At 35.3% G+C, this 25,157-nt stretch overlaps 1 protein-coding gene across 6 annotated transcripts in view; it reads right to left on the bottom strand.

Moving 5' to 3' along the window:
• The window catches only part of ARAP2 (ArfGAP with RhoGAP domain, ankyrin repeat and PH domain 2), a 199,375-nt gene that overhangs the window by 67,611 nt on the left and 106,607 nt on the right, over positions 1-25,157 (bottom strand). For 5 of the 6 annotated variants that reach the window (XM_033421634.2, XM_049709607.1, XM_033421631.2 and 2 more), the window contains 5 exons: positions 13,042-13,205; positions 8,559-8,771; positions 5,215-5,320; positions 1,699-1,846; positions 145-213 (listed from right to left, as the gene is read on the bottom strand). In XM_033421634.2, coding sequence (XP_033277525.2) covers positions 145-213; positions 1,699-1,846; positions 5,215-5,320; positions 8,559-8,771; positions 13,042-13,205 — 700 coding nt within the window. The remainder of the gene's footprint in view (positions 1-144; positions 214-1,698; positions 1,847-5,214; positions 5,321-8,558; positions 8,772-13,041; positions 13,206-25,157) is intronic. The other variant, XM_049709606.1, reaches the window with a different exon arrangement.

Below are 25,157 nucleotides of genomic sequence, written 5' to 3'. Positions count from 1 at the left end.
TCTTTTTCCCCATTACTTTTACTTCGCTTCAAATAGGAATTTGAAAATAAACACAACAAATATTTACTTACAATGAAAATATTTTTGTTTTTTGTTGTTTAAAAAATTTTTTTTTTTATCAGAGATCTAACTATTACTACTCACTTGAGTGTCTTTCCACTTGGTAATAAAGCTATTTTCTATGTCCATTTGTTTGACTTGGTCTTCTTTAACCTGTTTAAAATATAATTTGGGACATTCTAATAAAATACAAGGAGTGATGGTACTTATCCTCACATAACTTTCTTCAGGAATTTAAAGACCAACACATTAAAAATAAATGAGAATGGCCATCTTTAGCAGCGTGGGCCCACAAAGCTAGGGCAGAAATAAAGCCAACTAGATACAGCCTCATAAAGTTCAGAACATCTTATGATGATATCATTTCAGGCTGCAGATTCCATCAATGGAATCCCCTTTGCTGAGGCAATTTAATTAGCAAAGGGGCTGATGATGTGTTTGATAGAGTTTATGTAGGTTGACAGACAAGACTCATTTCTCAAACAGAAATGTTGATCAAGTGCTTATGAAATTTTCACCATTTGGTTAAAGTTGGATTTAACAAAACTATGTAAACATTTTTATTTAACAGTACAAAAATAGAAAATAAACAGAGCATGCAAAGCCACACATTTTTTTTTCTACGTCTTTCATTTCTCAGCATCAGAACTATTGCAAAGAAGTTGCTATTGATCAAAAACAGTAGACACGTATAGGAAGAAGTGAAAAGGAGATCAAAGAGCAAAGAGGATCCAACAATTCTGGTCCATTCCTATATAAATTAAGATACAAACTGTGTTATTTTATTTTATTAAAATAGTTTCTTTCCCTTTGCTAAGTAATCTTTTTATCAGTTATTGTAAGAATGTATGAACTCTACAAAAGGTGACCTATTACATTAAGCTATTTGATTTCATCGGTATATACATAGCCCTGGAAAACAAGGGGTCTTGTACAAGACTGTTTAATAGAATGCCCCAAAAGGCTAAATGGCAACCCTGAGATGGCAGAAGCAGTTAAGCAATGGAGCTGGACCTTTGACCCAGATCCTTTATATTCCCCCCATATTCAAATCCTGGGCTTATTTAGTCTATTTTTACTCCTTTGAATTAAGAAATCATCCCTATTCTAACAGTTTTCTGATAAAACATGAAAATCTGAACTTCATAATATAGCAAATTGAAAAGTCAAATAATTAGAACAGAGATGACTTAATAAAAACCACAGACTGTTAATTCAGAATTTTCTTTTTTTCCAGTTCATGCGCAATTAAAAGAAAACACTAAAATGCTTTCAACTGCAAAACTTATCAGCCTGATGTATATTACCGAATTTGTGAAATTCACAAATTTCATACCTCTAAGTAGACATACTTAATGCATACATATACTGAGGAAAAAAGCCATAGAAACACTATAAATAGAAATATTCTGTCCAAGACACCAGATGGTAAAAAAGCTTTAGAAGCAGCCAGATTTAAATGAATGGCTATAGCTTAAAAAGCCAGTTATATCTAAAAAATTAAGGATCATATAACTATCCGTTATTTTCTTTAAATATTCATAAAGACCTGAATAAAAGCATCCCAAAATACACATTTTTGTTTGCAAACAGTAACATCAAAACTATTCTTACAATGGTAGGATATAAAATATTTACCTCAAATATTTCAACATAATTATTAATTAAGTCCTCAATTACATTCACTTCTTCACTAGTTTGTCCCTTAGTTTGAAACAAACAGGAGGAAAAAACCAAGGCCAAATTGTGGGCGTTCATGTGATTGATTTCTGAGCATTTCTGAACCCTGTGAGAGAAAAGCAGAGCTTATTACAATGTATTTCTATTTGAAAATTTCATAGAACTTATAAGTCTTCATACTCATTTATTTTTTTCTCTCTCTTTTTTTTAATACACATATATTGAAAGTCTCTGATGTAAAAGATACAGTGGTGATTTAAAGAAAAATACACAGTTCTTTCTTCCAAGTGGCTCAGTGTAATTAAGAACATAAGAAAAGACTACTGTTAAAGATATTACTACAAGTTACAAAGCAGTACTTGATCACTGCTTTAGAAGAGGGACTCCTCACCCTCACCACCATATCCAGACAATTCCACTAATGGGACAACCTGCAGCTAAGGCATAAAGGTGTGCTTGCAGAATGGTGTCAAATGACTTGTGGGGTAGGAGCATAATAAAAGAGGAGAAAGGGGCAGTAGGTAAGCAGGAAATAAGGCAAGAATGGCAAATCAGGAGGCATATAGGAGAGAGTTCCAAATTCAAGCTTTAGGGCTAGGCTGAATTTCCCAAAGTACATATCGGGTGAAAAATGCCTGGCAGCATGTGTTTGGATGGTTATTCAAAACAGGATATTTTCTCTCAAAAAGCAATCACTTAATTAAAAAATACAATTACATTTTTCTTAGATAGAACTAAGAATGGCTTTTTACAATGAACAGACATGAACAGAGGAGTCAATTATCCCAACCAGTAGGCTACAACACTTGAGTTTTACAAAGAGCATTTAAAGTACTCACGAATGTAAGTTCAAAGTGATTAAAAACAAAATACAGCCATTACCCCAATAAAAGGAAATTTGCACTGATAAAAATGCTCGAGAACTCTAACTGATGCCCGTGGAAGTATCTGTTAATGCTCTCTGTCACTGACTATAGACATAGCAGCTGCTCAGTTGCCTGTCTAATTACATTTGTAAATTTCTAAAATACATACTAAAAAAGGGAGACCAAGTCTATCAAAGGAATAAAGCAAGACTAAGGTAGGTACACCTGACTATAAAGAGCAAAGATTCTAGTAGGTACAAGACAAATAAGGAAACACGACAGGAATATATATGATAGTGTAAGAAACTCACAAGGACATGCCAAATTGCATAGCAGAGACAGAGCAAGCTTGATCATCATATATAATTTATAAGATGCAAAAGGCATTGCAAGTTAATAGAGGAAGATGTCATAATGTGGGCATCCCTCTCAAAACCACTTCCGTACTTTTTTTTTTTTTTTTATCACACTGGACTGTAAACATCTGGAAAATTTATCTGCATGTCTGCCTGTGCTACTAGAATCTAAGCATCTCACAATCAGAGACTTTGTGTTAATCACACTGTAGTGCGTAATAAATACCTGGTCAATGGAATTAAGTCAAAGTTAGTCATGGAGGAAATGGTCTGTTATCTAGGGCAGGGATGGAAGTGAATGCTAAGTCAACCTGACCTTATTCAAACTGACCTCTCAAACTTTTGACAACACTATCAAACATTCCCATCTCTCCTGAGACCTCCTTCTGCAATAACCTTCTCCTCCAGCACTTGTCACCTCTCCAGTTTCTATAGCTGCCTTAATTTCTGGCATAAAGCATGTACACTATGTATTTTCCTTTTCTTCTTTTATTTCACTGCTCCCACACTAGCATCCCCAAGTGTCCCATATTCAGCCAGCTCACTCTCTTCCCACTCAGCCCTTCTCATCAGAAGCCCAAGGAAATGGTTTCTTAAATAGTTTCTCTGCCTCTATTCTAACCTCTTCCCAATCAACCGCAGGACATGGTTTATTATCCTAAAACAGATTGGATCAGCCACTTCTTATCATTTAAAGGAATGAAATCCAAATGTTTCTGCATGACCAACAGTGTCTTTCGCAGCCTCCTGCCAGCTAGCTACAAACCATCTCATCTCCTGATACACCTATTTCCTAGAAAATATCCTTCAATCATGTCTCGTGCTTATGTTTCTTTCATGCCCAGTTCGTTTATCCATTTAAATCTAAAACATCACTTGGACCTCAACACACAATGAACCACTTAATCCCTCCTCTATAATTCCATGTCTTATGCTAAAATTCTTCATATTAAAATCTGTCCTGAGGGTGCTGTGTTTTCCTAAAAAAATATAAAATGCCCTGCAGTATCCCTGTGAGTTCCCACTGTGATGTCCCAGGGCTCCTTGGTGCTATTTAGAAACTGCAGACTTAAGACTATTTTTGTCATTCATGTATTATTATCAACTATTTTTGTTACATGGAACCTTAATGGACATTGTACTATACATAGTAGGAGCTAAAATATATGTCAACTGAAGAAAAGGATTGGAAGGAACTCATCTGAAATAAAGTTTAAGAATTATGTGTAACAATGTTTAAAATGTTAATATGATAACTGTAGCAGCCTGGTGACATATTATAACTTCTGAAGAAAAAATTATTTGTCCCAATGTCTCATAGGCATAGAGATAGCACTATAAATATATAGACTACATTTATATGATGCAATAAGAAAATCAGATTTACAGTAGGAATGGGGTTTACAAGTATCAGAAGTGGTGGCTGGAAAAGAAAGATAAAGAGAAAAGACCAATTGTGGAGGATTTAGGAATCTAAATTCCAAATAAGGTACTTTTAGTAGAATTCAGGTTCATAGAAATTTATTCAAGGGAATATTGCATCCACGAAGGAAGCTGCAAACAATATGTTTCTTAAGCAATATTTACACTGATTTAAGTTTTTGTAACGACAAAACTTGCTCATAGCAAAACAAACAAACAAACCTTAAGTTTGTTGACTTAAAATGTTATTCCTAAACATTGTCATCCTTCAGATGTCATTTCTCAAGCTACCATTTTATTCCTCTTATCCTCCCAAATGCAGGGGACTACATGCCCCAACATAGAAAATGTTTTTGATTTTTAAAATTTCCCTCATCTAATCAACTGTCTGACACCAAAATATTGGAGTCAAGTTATATACAAACTCATAATAAAGAAATAAAGGTTTATTAAGAGTCCACCACGAGAAAATACTGTACTCACAGATTCCTGCTATAGAATTCTGGTCCCTGTACTTCCTTCTCTGACATCCCTCTTAAATGTTTTAAAATTCTTGCTTATGTACTGGATGTATCTGATTTGCTGTGCATGATTATTTCTAATCCATTTAAGAAATTCTCCAGTGCTATTTATTTGAAATGTGTCTTAATTCCACTAAGAGACACTAAAGTGATAGTTCATGGGAATTCCATTTTGAAACTATTCTTAAGATATGGCGAAAGATTCATAGTCACAAATAGAAGGTTAACCACAGTACTTTAAATTTAAGAAATAATGTCTTATTGAGTGCCACGTTTGAAATGTCTAGAAAAGTTCATGAATCCACCCACCTATAAAGGTGTTCAATTATAGCTGCCAATGTTGCTCTGTTGACCCCAGGAAGAGTACGTATAAATGCTCCATATTTTTTAATTCTTTCCTTGTCATCTTGGGTATCTAGAGGTTAAACACACACACGTAAAACTTGAGGCCTAACTAATCGTCTGTATTACCAATTTGCCTTTTATCAATATTTTAAAACAATATTCACAATTGTTATTTCACTGACACAATCAAGTTTCAATAGGAAAACATTCAAACTTCTATAATTCTGGAAAAGTATTTACAAAAACATTCCAGGGCTATACGTCATAGTTCTTATACTTTGTAATTAAAAATGAAGCACTTTCAAAACCCAGGGTTGTATTTTATCTTCAACTTTACAGACTACTGAATGTCAACTAAGAGGAATCTTTTCAATTAATAACAAATTAGAATACAAATTGAAAAGATAAGCCAAAAGTATTTTAACTGTAGCTATGGAAAGATTTCACTATTTGTTATTTGAAAATAACATTTCTGACTTTTTTCCCTTGTGGAATCATAAAAATCTTCCCCAAACTATGAACCATCCCAGAACTATGAACTGTACCTTACCCCACAGATCCATGTAAGGGAGCTTTCACCAGCCCTGGAACCTTCAACTCTTTGGAGAAGGTAAGGGGACAGTGGAAGAAGTCATGTGTAGGCCCTGGAAACGATGATATAGACTGAGAGGAGGATGGACCCTCTGCCTTAGTCATGGAGAGAAGGATGAGAAGGAATTACTCTCCTCCACCCTCCTAACCCCAAGAAGTCAAATACTTAGAGCAACTACACAGGACCCTCCAAAGTTCTGGAGTCTAGAAGATGTGCAGTCGTGGTCTGGTCTAACCTACTCCCTCACAGGGGAAATAGGAGACCTCTCTTCAAATAAATAACTTGTGCTGACTCTGTAACTCAGGGGGATTGCACTTATATATCCCCTCTCAATTCCCAACTACCTTTGGAAACAAGACTTTTTCATTTTCTGCTTAGCCCTACACATTCTATTAACAGAAAGCCAGCAGCACTTTATGATTCTTTGAAAGTACACAGTCACTTGTAAAGGGCATTCCGATCCCTGGGGAGGTAAGAGATTCTGTGACACATTTCTGAAGTATGCTCCTATTCAAAACTGCAACTGATAGCTCTTTTGTACTGACTTTGCCTGCACATGAGATCTATAAAAGTAAACATGGTCATATTGACTTAACTGTGCTGGTAGATGACTCTCTAAAAGCAAGAGGGGATGACACCCAAATGACATTCAAAGATGATACTAGAAGTGAATTAAGAACTTTCTGTCATCCCTGGTATAATCCAAATATTTTCCCTTGTGTCATCCAGTTTCTAACTGTAGAGGTAATTGTATTTATTCAACAAAATGCAATTAATACTACTACGCTTATAACAAGTCATGCTATTACAGCATATTTCCACAAATCTTATAAGAATAAAATAGATGATATTTTCAAAATAAAGCTTAAGTAATTGGAAAGGAAAACTGAAGATAGATTTTAGGTCATATAGGAAACACAATGATCTATTCAACTAGCCACAGACTTCAGACAGTTTAATAGCGTTCTTAGAAGAAGAGGTCATGTATCATATAAATAGGTGCTATGCCACTGTAGGGCATTCTTCGCCTTGGGCTCACAGGACCCAAGAGAGCTCTCCTGTGAGTTCACCCAGAGAGTTCTAGTTTATTCTTGTCATATCCAACAAAGGGCACTTTTCTGACAGGTCAGGGTGAGCTACATTGGATCTAAAAGCAAAGAACTTTTAACACTATTTGACCCAATAGTAGAAGCCTCCAAGTAAATGTTCAAGGATTCACATCCAAATGAAAGGTGAACACACTCCTCTCTGACACATGCTAATACTTCCCAACTACCTCCTGCTGGTAGATTGACAACAATGAAGACATCTCTATCATGAAATTTGACAACTTCAGCAAAAGCATATTTGTCACAGATTTTTGATAAATGATTTTATAATGAAGACAAATTGTAATTCTTTATAAAATAGAGATACTATAAATAACTTCATGGTTATAAATTACAATAAAATCTTAAAACAAAAAATGAGGATGGCAGGGTAATTGGGCTTATAAAATATATCATCTAATTCCATATTTTATATTCCAGAAAATTATACAATCAACTTTTCTTGTGATTAGAGTTAAAACTATTGATTTTAGAAGTATTGGGAAGTAACTATAAGACTTCTGAGTTAGGCAGTTAAATTGTGAAAAGCTTTATTTTAATAGCAATACTACTCTCTTCTTGCTGACACAAATAAGGGACATTCCTGGAATAATTTTTCAAACTGTGGATGTTTTATGACATTTCAGAATTAATCCCTTCAAATGTCATAGTTATGTTTTGGATTAAACAAATGCTTTCAAAGAAAAAAACTATTTCTCAACAGAGGGACATCATATAGTTAAACTCAAAGGTCATTTTATAAAACAATTTCTCGAAACAGATTAAATGTACAAGAGAGAAATATATTAGTAACTTATGGTATAATTCAATGATACATTTTAAAAACTGTGGAAAAAATGAAGATTCAAAATTGTCATTTTGAAAGCATTGTAGATATATGGGAAATATTTTTGGTTTATTAATAAAGATTATATGTAAATCATAGGCATGGGGACAAAGATTATAAAATAATGTGAAAAATGAAAATAGCTCTATTAGAAATCTGGGATTAAAGGCAATGTTTATATTTAAAAATATTTATCATAATCTTTCTATAAAAAGAGTTATTTTGAATTAATTGATGTAAATATAGGTTTTACTAAAATTAATCTGACCCATTAACTTTTCTAGGGTCATTTCTTAAATAAGTTCTCTTACAGTGCAGCAAAGCTTTTTTGCTTCATTAGACAGAATCTAGAAAAAATAAAGAGTAAAAAAAAAATTGTTATGTAACTCTAAAGAGGTAGAATAAATGAAAAAGGAAAGCCAAACAGCCATATGGCAAAACCGTGTAAAACCAATCTTATATTAAAACTTTCATTTTAATCTTAATGAGAAAATTAACAGCCTACATGGACTTGACTATAACACTTCCAAAGTTAAGGCAAAGTAAGCACTAAGAAATCTACTGAAAACTAAGTATTACCATAAAACACTGTTTAGCAATTATCACCATAAATTTCTTTTGAGGCAGATATAAACAACTATCGATTGCAAAATTTCTGTTCTGAACCATTATGTATATTGTTCCTTTCAATTAAATATTCAGATTATCAAAGGAGATTTTAAAAATCTATTATCAAATGAGAAGGCAAAGCCTTTATTCTGTTCTATATTATATGTGTTACCTAAGGCAGAGATCCAATACGGATAGAGCTCCTTAGTAAGAAGTGCGTCGTCAATGTCAGAGAGAAAACTCTTCAATACGCCCGTCACATCTTCAAGCTGATGTTTTCCAGCCATCAATTTAAAGCTTCTTGCATCCTTTTTGAAACTCTCCAGGAGTTCACTTACATGTAAAGGATCACCATTCTTTTGATAGATATATTTGCACCCTAAACCTTTGTTAAAAAAAAAGAAAATGGTTATATGAAAAAAGTCTCAGGTCAAAATCCACTTTGATATCTTAAAAATAGAACAAATTTTTGTGTTGGAACGATGCACAAGACAAAATCATTATCCAAGAGCTGATATAAACATGCATGAGAAAAAAAGAGCCCCTCCCCCTGCAACTTTAATATTTAAAATGTAAACCTGATGAACAACTATTTCATCCTCAGCTTTTAGTAAGTCTCTGGCCAGCCTTTCCCCTAGTCCTTCATAGCATCTTTTTCAAATGTTCTTTTACCACAAGTACCCTTCGCTTAGTCTCCCAGAATACAAATTTGCCTCCAGTTTCACTGACAAAAGTGAGGTTCTCTGGTACAAATTTCCTCAAGTCTCTGCACTCACATTTGTATATTAATTCTGTCTGTTCCCACCTTCACCTTCTTCTACATGAAGAGTTGGGTCATGTCCTTTTCACAGTTACAGATTCATCAAGTTTCCCATATAAAATAAGAGGAGTAGCAGTGATTAACTGGAGGAAGAGAAGTGATGATGATATACAAACAAAATAAATTTTTTAAATCCTTTTTTGCCCCTCCCCCCCCAGGTCTCTTGTCTCTCTTCCTTCCAAAACTAATCTGAGTTTCCTATATTTATTTTCTCTCATCTCACATCCCTGTTAATCCTTCAACCACATAATCTTGCTTCTGTGCCCAATTCCCACTGTATCAGGACCATCTTCATCAAGAATATCTATTTTCTAGATGCTTTTCAGTTTTTATGTGATAAGAATCCCTGCAGTGTCTGACAATCCAATGAATCCCTGTTAAAATTCTGTTAATCTCAAGGTTTTCACGATGTTATGATCTCATCTTTTTTGCCCCTTCCTCTATAACTACTCTTCTAGTCTTCTATTTATTCTGCTATCTAGTATTTACTGATAATCCCAGCAATCCATCCTCAACTCTCTTCTCTGCTCCCCTACAAAATTCTGTGGATGAACCCATCCATCTTCATCACTTCAACTACTACATGTACATTTCCACTCAGGTTTTAATTCCTAAAATGTCAAATGCACATATGCACTTTAATATATATATACTATATAAATAATACATGCAACACACACTATACTTATACATATGAACAAATTAATTCTCCTGCCCCATTCACTACTTCACCTCCCAATCCCAGCATGTTCTTTATTTATCTTGTTCCTATACCTCAGAATTTGGCATTGCTTCCTCCCCAGTCCTTTACAAGTCAGAACTTTTCTTTCTCACTTACCACACCAAACAAAAATGTCACATATATTTTTCATCATGACTTCTCTCTCAAAAGTGTCCCCTTTTTCCATCCCTTGTGCTATTATTATTTTGTGCACCCAGTTCCTCACTATGTTATCACAACTCCCTGTCCTATTCCTGTGCAGCCCTCCAGTCAGCCTCGAAAATGACAACAGCAGGGTCTGAGACACAGGTTGGCTAGTGTTACCAACATGATTAAAAATATGGATACAGCCCTCCCACTGCTTTGAGGGCAAGTTTGAGGATTTTATTATGATACATAAGACCCTACATGAATTTTCCTAACTAACCCTCCTGCCTCTTGTATTTGTCCACTCTTCTCACACTGAGTTCTGGCCACACTTAACTAGCCCCAAGTTCCCTGAAAAGACAACCTCCTTCATGACTCTGCACCTAGGCATACACTGTTTCCTCTTCCGGGAATTCCTATTCCCTCTTTCTCTTAACTAGTTCCCATTTTCTCTTAAGACCTGTGGTAGGTTCCATGCCTCACCCATGAAGCCATCCATGACCACCTCTACACTGGCTGAAATTCACCCTTAAAACATGGACACCTGTACCAACCCCTGAACCTCTCTGCCATAGAATTTTGTACACTTGAGATGTAACTGCCCACTTGTTTGCCTTTGATCCACAATCTGTAAACTCCTAGAAGGCAAAGATCATGTCTTATTTTCTGTACACAGCAGCTACACAGCTCCTAGAAGAACTCAGTAGGTACTTAGTAAATGACCACAACAGAATAATTAGCAAATTCTACAAAAAAAAAAAAAAAAAAGCCAAGTTTCTGAGAGATTATGTTGCTGGTTGAGTGAATCTCTAATAGCTGGTACACAAGGTAACTGAATGTGAATTTGAAGGTAATTTTGTTTACATAAATTAAATATATTCCCCCAAGAACGAACTACTGTAACTCATTAAAAAAATTAAAACTCTAAGAATTATTCTGTGAACTTGGTCAGATTCGGATCTTGACACCATGAGCACAAAAAATTGGCCTTAGATTTTAACCCAAAGATTAGGAAATTCAAAATAATTATGACCATAAAGGCTCTGAGCCAACCACTTGCATCCTATAATTATTGGGCATTTTCTAAGTTCATATCAAATCTTCCCTTGTATACATGCTGGTAATATTGGGTCTCCATGTTCTGCTCATTAAAAAAAAAAAAAGCTAAAAATACATGAAGACTTTTATTGGCTTTATTACTTTAATATGCAAGTTAATGTACCTTATGCTAGAGCTACAAAGTAGTTATAATGTATGAAATTTAGTTGAAAACAATCTAATGCTTAATGATTTTAAATTCAAATAAACACCACAAAGAAACTTCTGATTTCCCCAGAGAAACATTAAGTTGGATACGCTGAAGCTAGTCAAGTTATTTTAATCATTTGTCAGCTTATGAAGCACTTTATGCCATTATGAAATTAAGATGATTTGAAAATTCCCAATGAGGTTATGCTCTTGCTAAAACAGAATATGTGTGCAATTCATTTACACCTACAAAATGTAAATGCACTAATACTGAATTACTAATAAATGAAGATGATAACCTTCTTCTTCCCCCATTTTCAAATAAACAGATGATGACAGTTGATAAGAAAAATATAAACATACTATCAAGGGAAGGAACTTCATAGAGTAATCCCACATAATGTGATTACATACATATTTACAATAGATATATAATTAAAACACAATAAATCTGAATATTAATGATAATTGTACTTGGATTACATATGAAATAACTAAAATACTTAAAATGGCACTCTCCCTAGGAGAAAATATATTAATATATACATATTCTAAACTTAATTTCCTAAAATTATTTTCCTCGTAGCCTTTGTTATTTTTGACATTTTGTTTCACATCAGCTTATTTAGTTCTCAGACTGGAAGGCATGATTTATGGCTCTGTGTTTCACTCTTTACTCCCACTGTTCAATTTCTAGTATCAAACTCAGCAGCTAGCACACAACAGACACTTGATAAATAAGTAAAAAAAAACCTCATAACACAATGTTTTACTATAGCTCTTTCAATGATAACATTTTCTTTTCAAATTAAAAACCCCAAAGATACTTTTAATATTAGGAGAACAATGAAAGGTTAATATATCAATAGCTTCCAAAATACCAGATAATCGTTTTACTCTTTTTTGCATGTACAATCTAAATCAATGACACTTATCGACAGGTTAAAAGAAAAAATATATTTTTATATTAAAAATATAGTTAAGCAATTTATTTACTCTACCTTTTAGAGTATTAAGGAAATATGTAACAGAAGGAATTTTAAGAATGAACAATAATTTGAAAATAAACATGAATAATAAAGGCATACTTTAGTTAATTTTAGGCATAGCTAAAATACTACCATAGCATATTAAATTAAAATGAAGCTGCACATGTGGGTATAAATCAAGTTGGTTTTAACCTGCAAACTATTCATAAAAATATTTGTTACAATTAAGTCAAACTATCACAGTTAATGACCATGATTCTTAATATAAACATGTGACCAATAGCACGTTGAGTGGAATAAATACACATACACTTTGTATGCAGGCCAACAAAAAGTAAATTCTTTTACACATTGTCCCATAGTTTACCACTTCTAAAAACACACTAAGGTGCCTCTGCGTTCCCCTAGATTTACTGTAAAGTTATAACCTCTGAAAAGTACAATCTTAATCAATTTTTAATATACATTTTATAATATAGATTCTTCTACTATGTCATTTAAAATTTTTATGCATGTAAAGGAAGAAGGAAATGGTAAAGGCACATGATATAATTTAAATGAGCTTTATTGTGAGAAAGAATGGCATTTAGGCTGAAGAGTGATGACACTTTTCTTTTTCACTGATGTACTTACAAAGGGCTCTAATTCAGTCCAATGGAGGTACCACTTAAAAACTGTAAATATGCTACTATGAGTTCTGTGGGTTGAATAAAAACTTTGTGATACTTACCACACTGTGTAACAAATGCTATACAGCTGTTCACGATAATGGGAACGTCATTTTTGCTGAGCTGCTGATCTTGTAATGCATTCCCATCTGTACCTGCTGCTTTTGCAATTGCAGTATGCCAGACTGTGAAATCCAACTTGGTATGCCCATGGATGTATAATGTTCTGTAAGGTTTCAAAAATATTTCAAATTATAATTTTGCCTTTTTAAAAATTCTTAACTTCTACACAGATTATCCTTAGATCCATATAAATGGGATCTTGTCTCATCCATCAGAAGAAAACCCCTCTGGGGACGTCCCTGGTGGTCCAGTGGTTAAAAATCCGTCTTGCAACGTGGGGGAAGCTGCTTTGATCCCTGGTCAGGGAACTAGGACCCCACATGCCGCGGGGCAACTAAGCCTGCGCACCGCAACTACTGAGCCCACAAACCACAACTAGAGAGCCCACGCGCCACAATGAAAGATCCCACGTGCCGCAACTAAGACCCAACATAGCCAAAGATAAATAAATAATAATAAATAAATATATTTTAAAAAAGAGGAAGAAAACCCCTCTACCACCAGCTTCCACTCACTCAATCCCTCTTTGCATGTACAGTCACGTCTCTCTCTATATAGAGTCCAGGAAGTTCCCTGAACTTGTGGTCTCGCCTCCTTGCCTCCTTTCATTTCCCCTTTCATTCTGTTTCTGAATAACTGAACAGAAACCCTTGTAGCAAGCATCACCTGTGACTTCTCATGGATATTTGGGGTATATTTTTCAAGATTTTAGAACTGTTTGATGACTTCATTCCTTTAAAAAAAAAGAGAGGAAAAAAAATACCACCCAATTCGGCTCTTGTAGCACAATTCTTCCTGGCTTTTCCTTCTATCTTTCTGGTGCCTCAATTTCTTTCCCAAGCTCACCTCCTGTTTCTGAAAATGAAGTTGTAACCTCAGTGCACTCACATGAACTCCAAGGACTTTCCAGGGACATGTCATTCAGGCCAGTGGTTTCATCCCCCGTATATAAGCTGGTAACTCCCAAATCCCTATCTCCAGGCAATAACTGTCTCACAAATCAGATCTCTATGTGATTGAAAAGCAAGAGCATAAAGCAGCTAAGAGAGTGGGAAATCCAATCAATTCCCAAACTCAGGTTTTAGCTCTGCACTCCCTTTATGACTTTGGACAAGTTATCAATCTTCTTTGGTTCTCAGTTTCATCACTGGCAAACTTAGAATAATAATAAACGTAATATTAGTAAATAATAAAATATAATACTAATTAATGTTGATTTTTGGACATCTTCACTTTAAGGTGCCACAAGCATCTCAAATCTTTATCCCTCCTCATACCAAACCAGTACTACTTTCTCCACTTATCCCACCAGAAATTTAGGATTCATTAACTGTCTATTGGTCCACCCCCACTCCCACCCCATCACTGCCACATGAATTCAGTCACAAAATTCTGTTCATTCCAGTTCCCTGACATATATGCTCTGCCTCCTCTTTATTTGAACATCACTTTCTTTCAGGTCTTTGTACTGCTCCTTGAAATCACTAAAACCCCTCCAAACAAAATTCATTTCCCAATTCTCCACCTCTCCAGTCCCTGCTCCCCAAGACTGCCAGAATGATCTTTCTAAAATACGAAGCTAATGACATCACTTCCTAATCACTGTCCTTCCACAGCAGCTCTGGAGTTTTCAAGATTAAAAGGCCCTCATGATCTGGCCCGTATTTTCCCCTCCAATTCTGCCATTCCAGGAAGGAAGGAAGGAAGGGAGGGAGGGAGAGAGGAAGGGAAGGAAGGGAAGAAAGGGAGGGAAGGGAGGGGAGAGAGGGAGGGAGGGAGGGAGGGGAGGGGAGGGAGGGAGGGAGGGAGGGAGGGAGGGAGGAAAGAAGGAAAGAAGGAAGGAAGGAAGGAAGGAAGGAAGGAAGGAAGGAAGGAAGGAAGGAAGGAAGGAAGGAAGAATTAACATGTTCCTGTCTTCATAATAAATACTTCCAGCTCTTTGGCTGGTTACTCCAGCTCCTCCCCCATCGGTGTATTCCAGGTAACCCTCCCTGACACTCCATCCCCATCTCTCTCCATCCAATGCTTATTGTGTACCAGGCGTCCCTTCTTAATTCTGAACATCCACTCTACCCGCCATCATATTGCCTGCTCTATCTGTGTGAATGTTTTAGCCGCTACACCCCAAACTTTGTACAAGCAAACAAAGAAAGCATTTCAGCATCAATAGCCTTTAGCATAGGACGAGGTATTTAGTGGGTAAATAAGTTTTAATGTTCTAACACTAGATATAAAATTTGACTTGAAACACAAAGTAATCGTTGATGTATTTAAGTATAAAACTATTTAATTTTCATTTCAGACTATGAGACAGCTACTTTGGATTCAACCCAAAGAGAAAGGAATGAGCTGCTTGAACTCTGGATTGTTTTGGTTTCTTTCTTTTTTTTTTTGGTGGGGGGTGGGTAATGTTTCACATTCCTGATAATTCACTGGCCCTAATTTAAAAAGAAAACAAAAGTACTCCTTTCTGTCCTTCAGTTTCTTTTCTTGAAATGCTCCTCTAAGAAGATAAAGCTACTGGCACCCCACTCCACTCACTTCTAACATCTTCTGAACTTGCTGTAACTTCTTCTTCAGTGACACTGGTGCCCGTAATCTTCATCTCTTTTCTCCTGGCATCTCTATCTATTGTTTTTATTTTCCACACCACCACAACAGCCTTGACTTCCGGGTCTTATAATTTTCTTTTTGAAGAATTCTGATACTTGCTCTAATACTCCTGACATACCTTAGCCTTACATCATCTTTAGCTCAAAAACATTCTACTGCTGGGCATATTTGTCTAAATGAAACTATATAACCTGGGTAACTTCCTTGAGGAATATCAAGCCCCTACATTATGTAGACTTAATCAAAATTACCTCTTGCTAAATTAAGGAGTTTAGGTAAAGAGAAAATTTTAACTCTTTTTGAGTCTTGGTTTTTTTTATCTGATAATTAAGCTCTGAATATGAGACAAAAATCTTTGAAAACGTGTGCTTATAAACAAACGACAGTGAGTATTTGAGCAAGCAGTAAAAGAAATCCAAAAGGCAATGGCCCTCCTATGATAGCAGTATAATTCTGCCGTTAACTGTAAATGTTTCCAACTTCAAATATTCTTTCTAACCTGAAGAAATCCTGTGATGACAAGTTTAGCTGTCTGCTTGTGAGCTAGTGAAGGGTAGAATGAGTAATGACAAGTTAAGTCCTGAGTCCACTTGTCAAAGGCTGAATCCTAAAATACATCATCGTGTGCAGTAGATGTTTGACATTTAATAGCATCAGTTCAACAGCTTTCCTCTCTGATGTTATCTAAACTCTGTGCACATCGACTAAAGCATCAAAAGATATTTTTAACACAAATGCTGGCCAACTTTGTGATTTCAAGTGTTATCGAACAACAATTTTACATTTCTGGATAACAATTCCAAAGAAGTAGGAACTTATATCTTGAAAATCTGGAAGTTCTTTTAAAGAACTCTAATTATAGAAAAATAAATTTTCCTGTCCATTCCCCAAGCCTAAATTTTAAATGGTACTTCAAAGCCAAGTAAAAAAAAATCCCTATATCCAATAATGAGTTAAGACAGGTCAATAAGACCTAGAAACCAAGTCCCAAGACTAATAAAAACAACTTTCTCAAAACTGTAATATAATAACCACAAAGCAGAGACTATCATATTTGAGCTTGGTCTACTGACAAGAACCAGAACAAATGATAGGATCTATAAATACGGCTGTATGAAAAATAAATTCACCTTTATAAAGAACATTTTAAACACAACTAAAAAACAAAAACAACACATTCCAAAAACATGACTAAAGAAGATAATATCCTAGGCATTTATACAGAAATCAAAAACTGAGTCTTGTAGTATAAGTCAGCATGTTTGACCAAAAAATACTTATTTTGCTTTCATTTCTGGAAGATCTTTTTGCTGGATAGAGTATTTTAGGCTAATAGCTGCTGGTTTGGTTATTTTGTTTCCCCCCTGCCCCCAACACATTAAAGGATATCATTATACTATCTCCTGGCTTGCACTGCTTCTGACAAGACATTCTCATCTTTGTCCCCTATTTTTAATGTGTCTTTTTTCCTCTGGTACTTTTTAATTTTTTTTTGTCTTCACACTGGTTTTCAGGAAATTGATTATGATATGTTTTAATGTGGTTTGCCTTTATCATGCATGAGGTATGTTGATCTTAGTACATCTGTGGGTTTACAGTTTTTATCAAATTTGAAAAAAGTCTGGCCATATTTCTTCAAATATATACATATATATTTACTCCATCCTTCTCTTATTTTGGGATTCTAATTATACTTACATAAGAATGATATTGTCTCACAGGTCACTAAGGCTCTGCTAATTTTATTCAGTCTTCTCCCTCTGTGCTTAAGTTTTGATAATTTCTATTGTCATGCCTTCAAGTTCGAGTTTTTTTTTTAATGTAGAGTCTGTTCTTGCATTTAGCTGATCTAGTGAGATTTTCTTTTCAGATAGTGTATTCTTCAGCTTTAGAAGTTCCATCTGGTTCCTTCTTTAGATCCATTTTTCTATGTTTATGTTTTCCTTTACATCTTTTTTTCTCTGTGTAAATAATTGTCTTTTTATTTATTTATTTTTTACTGGAGTATAATTGCTTTACAATGTTGTGTTAGTTTCTGCAGTACAGTGAACTGAATCAGCTATAAGTATACACATATCCCCTCCCTCTTAGACCTCCCTCCACCCCCCAATCCCACCCATCTAGGTCTTCACAGACCACCGAGCTGAGCTCCCTATGCTATACAGCAGGTTCCCACTAGCTATCTATTTTACACATGGTAGTGTATTTATGTCAAACCTAATCTCCCAATTCATCCCACCCTCCCTTTCCCCCACTGTGTCCACACGTCCATTCTCTCTGTGTCTATTCCTGCCCTGCAAATAGGTTCATCTGTACCATTTTTCTAGATTCCACATATATGCGTTAATATACGATATTTGTTTTTCCCTTTCTGATTTACTTCACTCTGTATGACAGACTCTAGGTCCATCCACATTTCTACAAATGACCCAATTTCTTTTTATGGCTGAGTAATATTCCATTATATATATGTACCACATCTTCTTTATTCATTCATCTGTCGATGGACATTTAGGTTGTTTCCATGTCCTGATTATTGTAAATAGTGCTGCAATGAACACTGGGGTACATGTGTCTTTTTGAATTATGGTTTTCTCAGGGTACATGCCCAGTAATGGGATTGCTGGGTCATATGGTAGTTCTGTTTTTAGTTTTTTAAGGAACCTCCATACTGTTCTCCATAGTGGCTGTATCAATTTACATTCCCACCAACAGTGCAAGAGGTTTCCCTTTTCTTTGAACTCTCTCCAGCATTTATTGTTTGTATATTTTCTGATGATGGCCATTCTGACCACTGTGAGGTGATACCTCATTGTAGTTTTGATTCGCATTTCTCTAATAATTGGTGCTGTTGAGCATCTTTTCATGTGCCTCTTGGCCATCTGTATATCTTCTTTGCTGAAATGTCTAGTTAGGTCTTCCGCCCATTTTTTGATTGGGTTGTTTGTTTTTTTGATATTGAGTTGCATGAGCTGTTTGTATATTTGGGAGATTAATCCTTTGTCCATTGGTTCGTTTGCAAATACTTTCTCCCATTCTGTGAGTTGTCTTTTTTATGGTTTCCTTTGTTATGCAAAAGATTTTAAGTTTAATTAGGTCCAACTTGCTTATTTTTGTTTTTATTTTCATTACTGTAGGAGGTGGATCATAAAAGATCTTGCTGTGATTTATGTCAAAGGGTGTTATCTTTTACAATATTTATAATATTTTAAAATTACTGTCTATATTCTTTGCTAATTCCATTATCTTTCTCATTTCTGGGTCTGTTCTTATCAACTGATTTGCAGCTTTTTCACTTTGCTAGTAACTTTTACTGTATGCTAGACATCATTCAGTGCCAGGATTGTTTCTTCCTTTAAAGGGTGTTGATGTTTGTTTTGGGATCTTTTGCCTATTTGACCCCAGGTAACTAAATGACTTGTGAAGAGGTCTGTTTTTAAGCTTAGTAAGGTAAAAATGGAGCAGCCTTTACCTGAAGGCTGGTTTAGCCTTAATACTCTGGAATTAACTTTCTGGAGTCTTTACAAATGCTCTGTGTTAATGAAGTCTGTCTAACTTGGCTAGATAAAATTTGAACCCACTCCAGCAGTGTCTAAACTCTGGGAATTGTTCAACTCATAGCACACCCTGGGAGTATTTCTACCTGGAGTTTCAACCTGCAAATATGCAGGTTCGTATTGAGCTGAAGATGGAAGGGAACTCCTTTGAAGATTTCTGAAGCTCTTGCTCTGCACATCTCCCCCTCTGCTCTGTACTCTATCCTGCAATGTTTAGCTACCACAGATTCCCCTGTCTCTATAGGGGAAATCAATACAGCAAAACCTCTTCAATATAGCAAAACCACCACCTTCTGCTTGGGTTTCCCCATTCCCTGTGCCAGGGACTGATAAGAAGCCAAGGTGATCTTAACCCTTATGTCACTTGTTTCCCTTCTCTCCATGATCACAATCCTGGGATACCTCTTGTCCTAAAGTCTGAAAATAGTTCATCTCATATGTTTTGTCCAGTTTTCTAGGTGTTTAAAGTGAGAGGGCATGTTCCATACCAGTTATTTCTTCATGGACAGAGATGGGAGTCCAGAACATTTCATTCAGTCATTGCATCCATAAATCACCCTCATCTTAGTTTATAGAGAAACAGTATTTTTTTCCCCATACCTTCAGATAAGAAACTGCTGCACAGTGATGGAATTTTAGCCAGAAAGAGGCAAACAATTATTAAGACAATCTGCAGATGCACAGACTGTATCACAAGAATAATGAAGAATGAAATATTAGCTTAACTAGCTTGTTTCCTCCGAAGCCAACAGTTTAGTAAAAAGTGTCAAGGCACACTATTCCTTGAGAAAGACAAAGCCTCCAAGCTTTCAATTTCATCTCTATATAGTATTAGGCAATCACCTATAGGAATGTGAGAAACAGCCCTGTTTCAAGTCTGCTTAAAAAAAAAAAAAAAAAAAAAAAGCCATCTTTACCCTTGTAAAGAGCCTGCAATCCTTCCCAGAACAAGGCAAGTTATTAATTACATTTAATTGATAATACTAATATGGTATTGACCTATCTCTCCAGGCCCACTCTCTCATGCTTCCTCCTTAAGAACTGAAGGTTAAGGCTGAGCTGGACTGAAGTTGTACCCTAGCCCATCCTATTTCTCTGACACTATCGTTTCCACCTCTTTGAAGATCTTAGTGTCTCGACCCCTCATTTTTCTCCTACTCTAATCCACTTAAATATACTTTTTCTTGAAAAATAAAAACTGACTATCTTGATCCCATTTATCTAGACGGGATCTTCCCATTCTTTTGTATTTTTTCACACCATATTGCATTTATTTGTTCATAAGCTTACATTCTAGTATATGGGAGGTGTCTTGAACTGAATGAAATACATTTTTGAAGAAAATAATACATACTTTAAAATCCACCTTTTATTAAATAGGCACACATTCCCTTTATCGTGATTCTCTTTAACAAACAAAAAAAATCACCTTATAATGCAAGTTTGACTAGCCCCTTTCTTTCTGCAAAACCTGCGGGGGTGGTGAGAGAAGAGTGGTTTGCTTTGGCAACATTCAGATTAAACCATCTCTGCAAATTAAATCATCAGAAAGTTACAAAAGCAGTCAAGCTGATATTGTGGGCAATCAGCTACTGTTTAATTTGCAATTAAATGCACAATTTAGAAACCACTTTAAGATAATTCACCCTGGAGGGTACTGCTAACATATCAGCTGCTATAAAACACAATTCAAGGAGGGAAAAAAAATCACATGCAATAAGTTGATATGAAATAAGAATCTTCAACTTAGGGTATTAATCACCCAAATTGAGAAAAGTATTCTGTCCCATAATTGTGAAACATATCGATAAAATGTTTACTCCCCAGTGTCGACTTCTTTATGTCTGGAATTTGCAGTTAAAACTGGATGTCATCAGGCTTGGGAGCCATCAAGTGCTTCATGCTTTACTTTAGGTCAACTAAACAATCTTTAAAAAGTTAAAACAAACAAACAACAACAACAAAAAGCTAGGCTGTTCTGTTTCTGATGAACACAGTTGAGTTATTCATACTGTGTTTATTATAACAGCCTTTCTACAAAAGCTTAATAATAGGTGTCTTTGACAAATGAGCACGAAGCTACAGAATGTGAGATGGTGCACACAGTAACTTATTTATCAGAAAGAGATACACAGAGAATGTGGGCCAAGTGCAGAAATAGTTTTTAAATTTTATGAAAAGGATGCTGTAATCTACTGAATACTTCAGTCACAGTGGATATATAAGCTACTGTCCAGAAAAGTGTCTTCTGACCTCAGCAGGGTCCAGGACATTCACTGACTAACAATGGGTATTCAAAAACATGATTTCTTTCTTTCTTTTTTTTTCTTTCTACACCAAGAAAAGCACAGAATCTAAGTCCCAATAACAGCATCAAATATCATGGCAGAAAGCCTTAAGTGTAATCAAGAAAGCTTTATTTTCCAAAATAATAATTTTTAAAGTATACAAAGAATACACATTAAAGCGACACCATCTGGAGCACCTTCTGCTTAGAGCTTTTCAGAGCAAAAATGCTCTGTGTGTGGAAAATATTATTGCAATATTTTTCTGTCTAAAAACACTCATGCTATGTATATAGAGAAAATTACCATGAAGATTAAAATATATATCTAGTGACTATATTCACTGGATGGTTATCAAGTTATGAACTAGTTCATGGGGTTCATTCTCTTGCCTTTAAGAAACATTAATATATTTTAAAATTTTAATCAAGGGTAGACAAGGGCAGAGAAAATATGTGAAATTAATTCATTAAGTTTATTTATGATTTGCAGCTCTGGTTCAAGCTGTTACTAGCAAAAAAATAAAGGTTAAAACTTATAGCTAGTTGGTTTCTCTTTCTTGCAATTATTCTCACTATCTTTATATGCCACCAACGTGAATAATTAGAAGTTGTTTTATGTCTTAAAGCCACAATTTTGTCTGTCATTGACAAGTCTACTGCAATCGACTGTACTTTACGGTCCGTATTTCCCAAGGGGCTAACAGATCAAAAGACAGATGAAAAATAGGGCAATGCAATGCAATTCTCTTATTTTTATATGATATTAAAACAGATCTTAAACCATTACATCTATAATTAACTGGCTTTGTTTGAGTACTGGGAGAGAAGTACAGTACATATTCCCTATTTTGGTAAGTGATAAAACTATTCATAAAGTCACCCAGGCCAAAAGCTCAGGAGTCATCCTTATTTCCTACCTCACAAAACAACTGAAAACCAGCAGACTGGTTGAAAACCAACAGATTGGTCTCTCTCTCTCAACATCCCACCACCAAATCTAGAAAGCTACCAACATCCAAAACCATCCATCAATTCCTCTTTTCTTCCTGTTAGAACTGAGGGACCTGTCCTGTTGTCCTCTCTCTAATACATTCACTCTTCTCCTTTTTTTTTTTTAATCTCTGCTCCATCAAAATGTTTTAGATGGCACAAGTTCAAGCCATCTAAAACAAAATTGCACATACATTCCCTTCCTGGATCAAATCCCTTTTACTTCATTAATCCTATTAACCTCCAGACATCCTAGACCAACTGGTTATCTAATCTGATCCCTTTCCCAGCCTGACTCTAATCCAGTTTCTGTTTTATCACTTCTGTTCTCCACAGAGTCCCCAGATGGACTCCCCATCACTTACCAATGGAGTATCTGTCCTCATCAGATAGCTCCTGACACTTCTGACTATTCCTTCCTTCTTGAAACACCCTCCTCCCGGGCTTGGTGCCACATTCTCTCTTGGTCTCCTGCTTCAGTCTCTGGGTAAACTAGCTTTACACCCCACGATAGCTATTCCTCTCTGACAACCATCCCCACCTCCAACTGACCTGTATTCACCAAGGCTCTCACACGTTACTTCTTCCCTTCTCACTCTGTAGACTCTCCCTAGGTGATTTCACTTTCTTTCTTCTATATGCGGGTAACTCCAAAATCTATATCCCCACCCCATTAACCAATCAGGACTGTCAGATCCATAAATATAACTCCCTCTGAGCAACTTCTCCTTAGCTATTTATAAGCATTTCACGTTCAACATGTCGAAAATCAAACTCATTATCTCCCCAGCTCTCTCCCAGACCTGCTCTTTTTCCATTTTTCCCTATCTCAAGTCCCCTTATTTACATATGTATATACATATCCACATATATGTACACACACGTGTGAATGTCTGTGTATAAATATATAGACATATGGGTCCCTGTTCAGCACCACACAAGGTGCTCTGGACACCTGCAGGCTCTTTGTTACATCAAAGATTACAACCTAGTGCACTAACCATCTCCCAGGTTGATTCTTTATTCACACTTCTAACCTCTCTTCTTTCTGCTTCATCTTTAATTATATAAGCATTGTATGGATACATTTTTCTAATAAAATAACTTTTTAAGTTTTCTAATAAAAATTTTATTTTCTAATAAGTTGTTGAAATTTTAATTTCTAGTGACTTATATTATTTATCCAGGCTTCTAGTACATTTGATGACAATTCTTGAGAGTGATCTACACAAAAGTATTGGTAAATTAATACTTAACACTTGTTTTAAAAAGAAGAAATATTTAGGTTGTTAAGTTAAAAAAATGACCTTACCTTGATGTCAAAATGGATTACTGTCCTCAATACCATATAGGCATTGGAAGGCTAAGTGCTTAAAATAGTGGCTAGTATATGGTAAGTTCTATACATTGGTGTCATTGTATTATTGTTATCTGAATATTATTGATTTGAAGAAAACAGGGAAAGCAAATGAAACCAAGATATAAGCATGTGATAAACACAGTTGTTTTCAAATGGTGCCTTTGTATGGCAGCTATTCAAAGAGATCCAAGGAAAATACCTTAGTTTTATATTTGTCCCTGTATTTCTCCTACTCTCCTCCTGACACATTCTCTGTTCCTTTCATAAAAATGCTTTCAGCATAACTAGTTGATAACACATCTAGATTAAAAACTTTAAATTATTATCAGAAACAAAATTACACAGCTTTGACCATTATTTTGATTTTGATATTCTATTAGTTTTTAACTATTCCATGAATTCAGAGTGTATCTGAATTCACCTCCTGATTCCTGTTGCCCAGGGGAAAGATCAAGATGTTACAAAGTAACAAAACATTTAGTCTTCTGGCTTCCTTATCTAGCATTCATGAGGGAGTGCGCTGCATGCAGTAAGCACTAAAGAAAAATTAAAATTGAATATCACTAACCCACATTTGGTACATTTTAATTAAAATCTAGGTACAACTGGTCAAATCCTTTATAGACTAAAAATGATAGAAAAATACCTTGGCTATAGTAACCTGATTTAGAAAAAATTATGTATACATATAATAAATACAATAAATTCCACTAGCAAGTTCCTGCTTGCTTATTTGTTTAAGAACATAAGCTCTGTGAACTCAGACATGCAATGTGTATTGCTGACCATTTTTTCCTGCCGTGTAGATAACAGGCGGCAGGCATTCCATAAACATTAATAGATGACTATAAAAAGTACATTTGTGCTAGTACTTTAATGCCATAATACTATCCACTGTCTCATTATCATTTCTGAACATGTACGTAACAGGATTCTGAGAGAACAGTATAACTATCATCTGGTACTGAAAATCAGCATCTAAAGAGCATCATTGACCATTGTAAGTCCAGAAATAAATAAGTAAAAACATAAAATCCTAATTATGTTTGTAAGTTAAAAAACACACTCTGACATAAGTATCTAATCAGCAATATGTTTGCTGTCTAAAGCTGTTGATATTCTCCTATGAAGTTCAAGAAAAGACAGGTTCAGATAACTACTCAAAGTCATTATCCTTGTCACCAGCATGGAAATTCACCAGAGGGAAGGCTGATTTAGCTATATTTTTATATTATCATTACATATATT

Source organism: Orcinus orca, chromosome 4 (assembly GCF_937001465.1).
Source record: "Orcinus orca chromosome 4, mOrcOrc1.1, whole genome shotgun sequence".
In the NCBI taxonomy this organism is placed as follows: domain Eukaryota; kingdom Metazoa; phylum Chordata; class Mammalia; order Artiodactyla; family Delphinidae; genus Orcinus; species Orcinus orca.
This window is presented reverse-complemented; position numbering and strand designations above follow the sequence as displayed.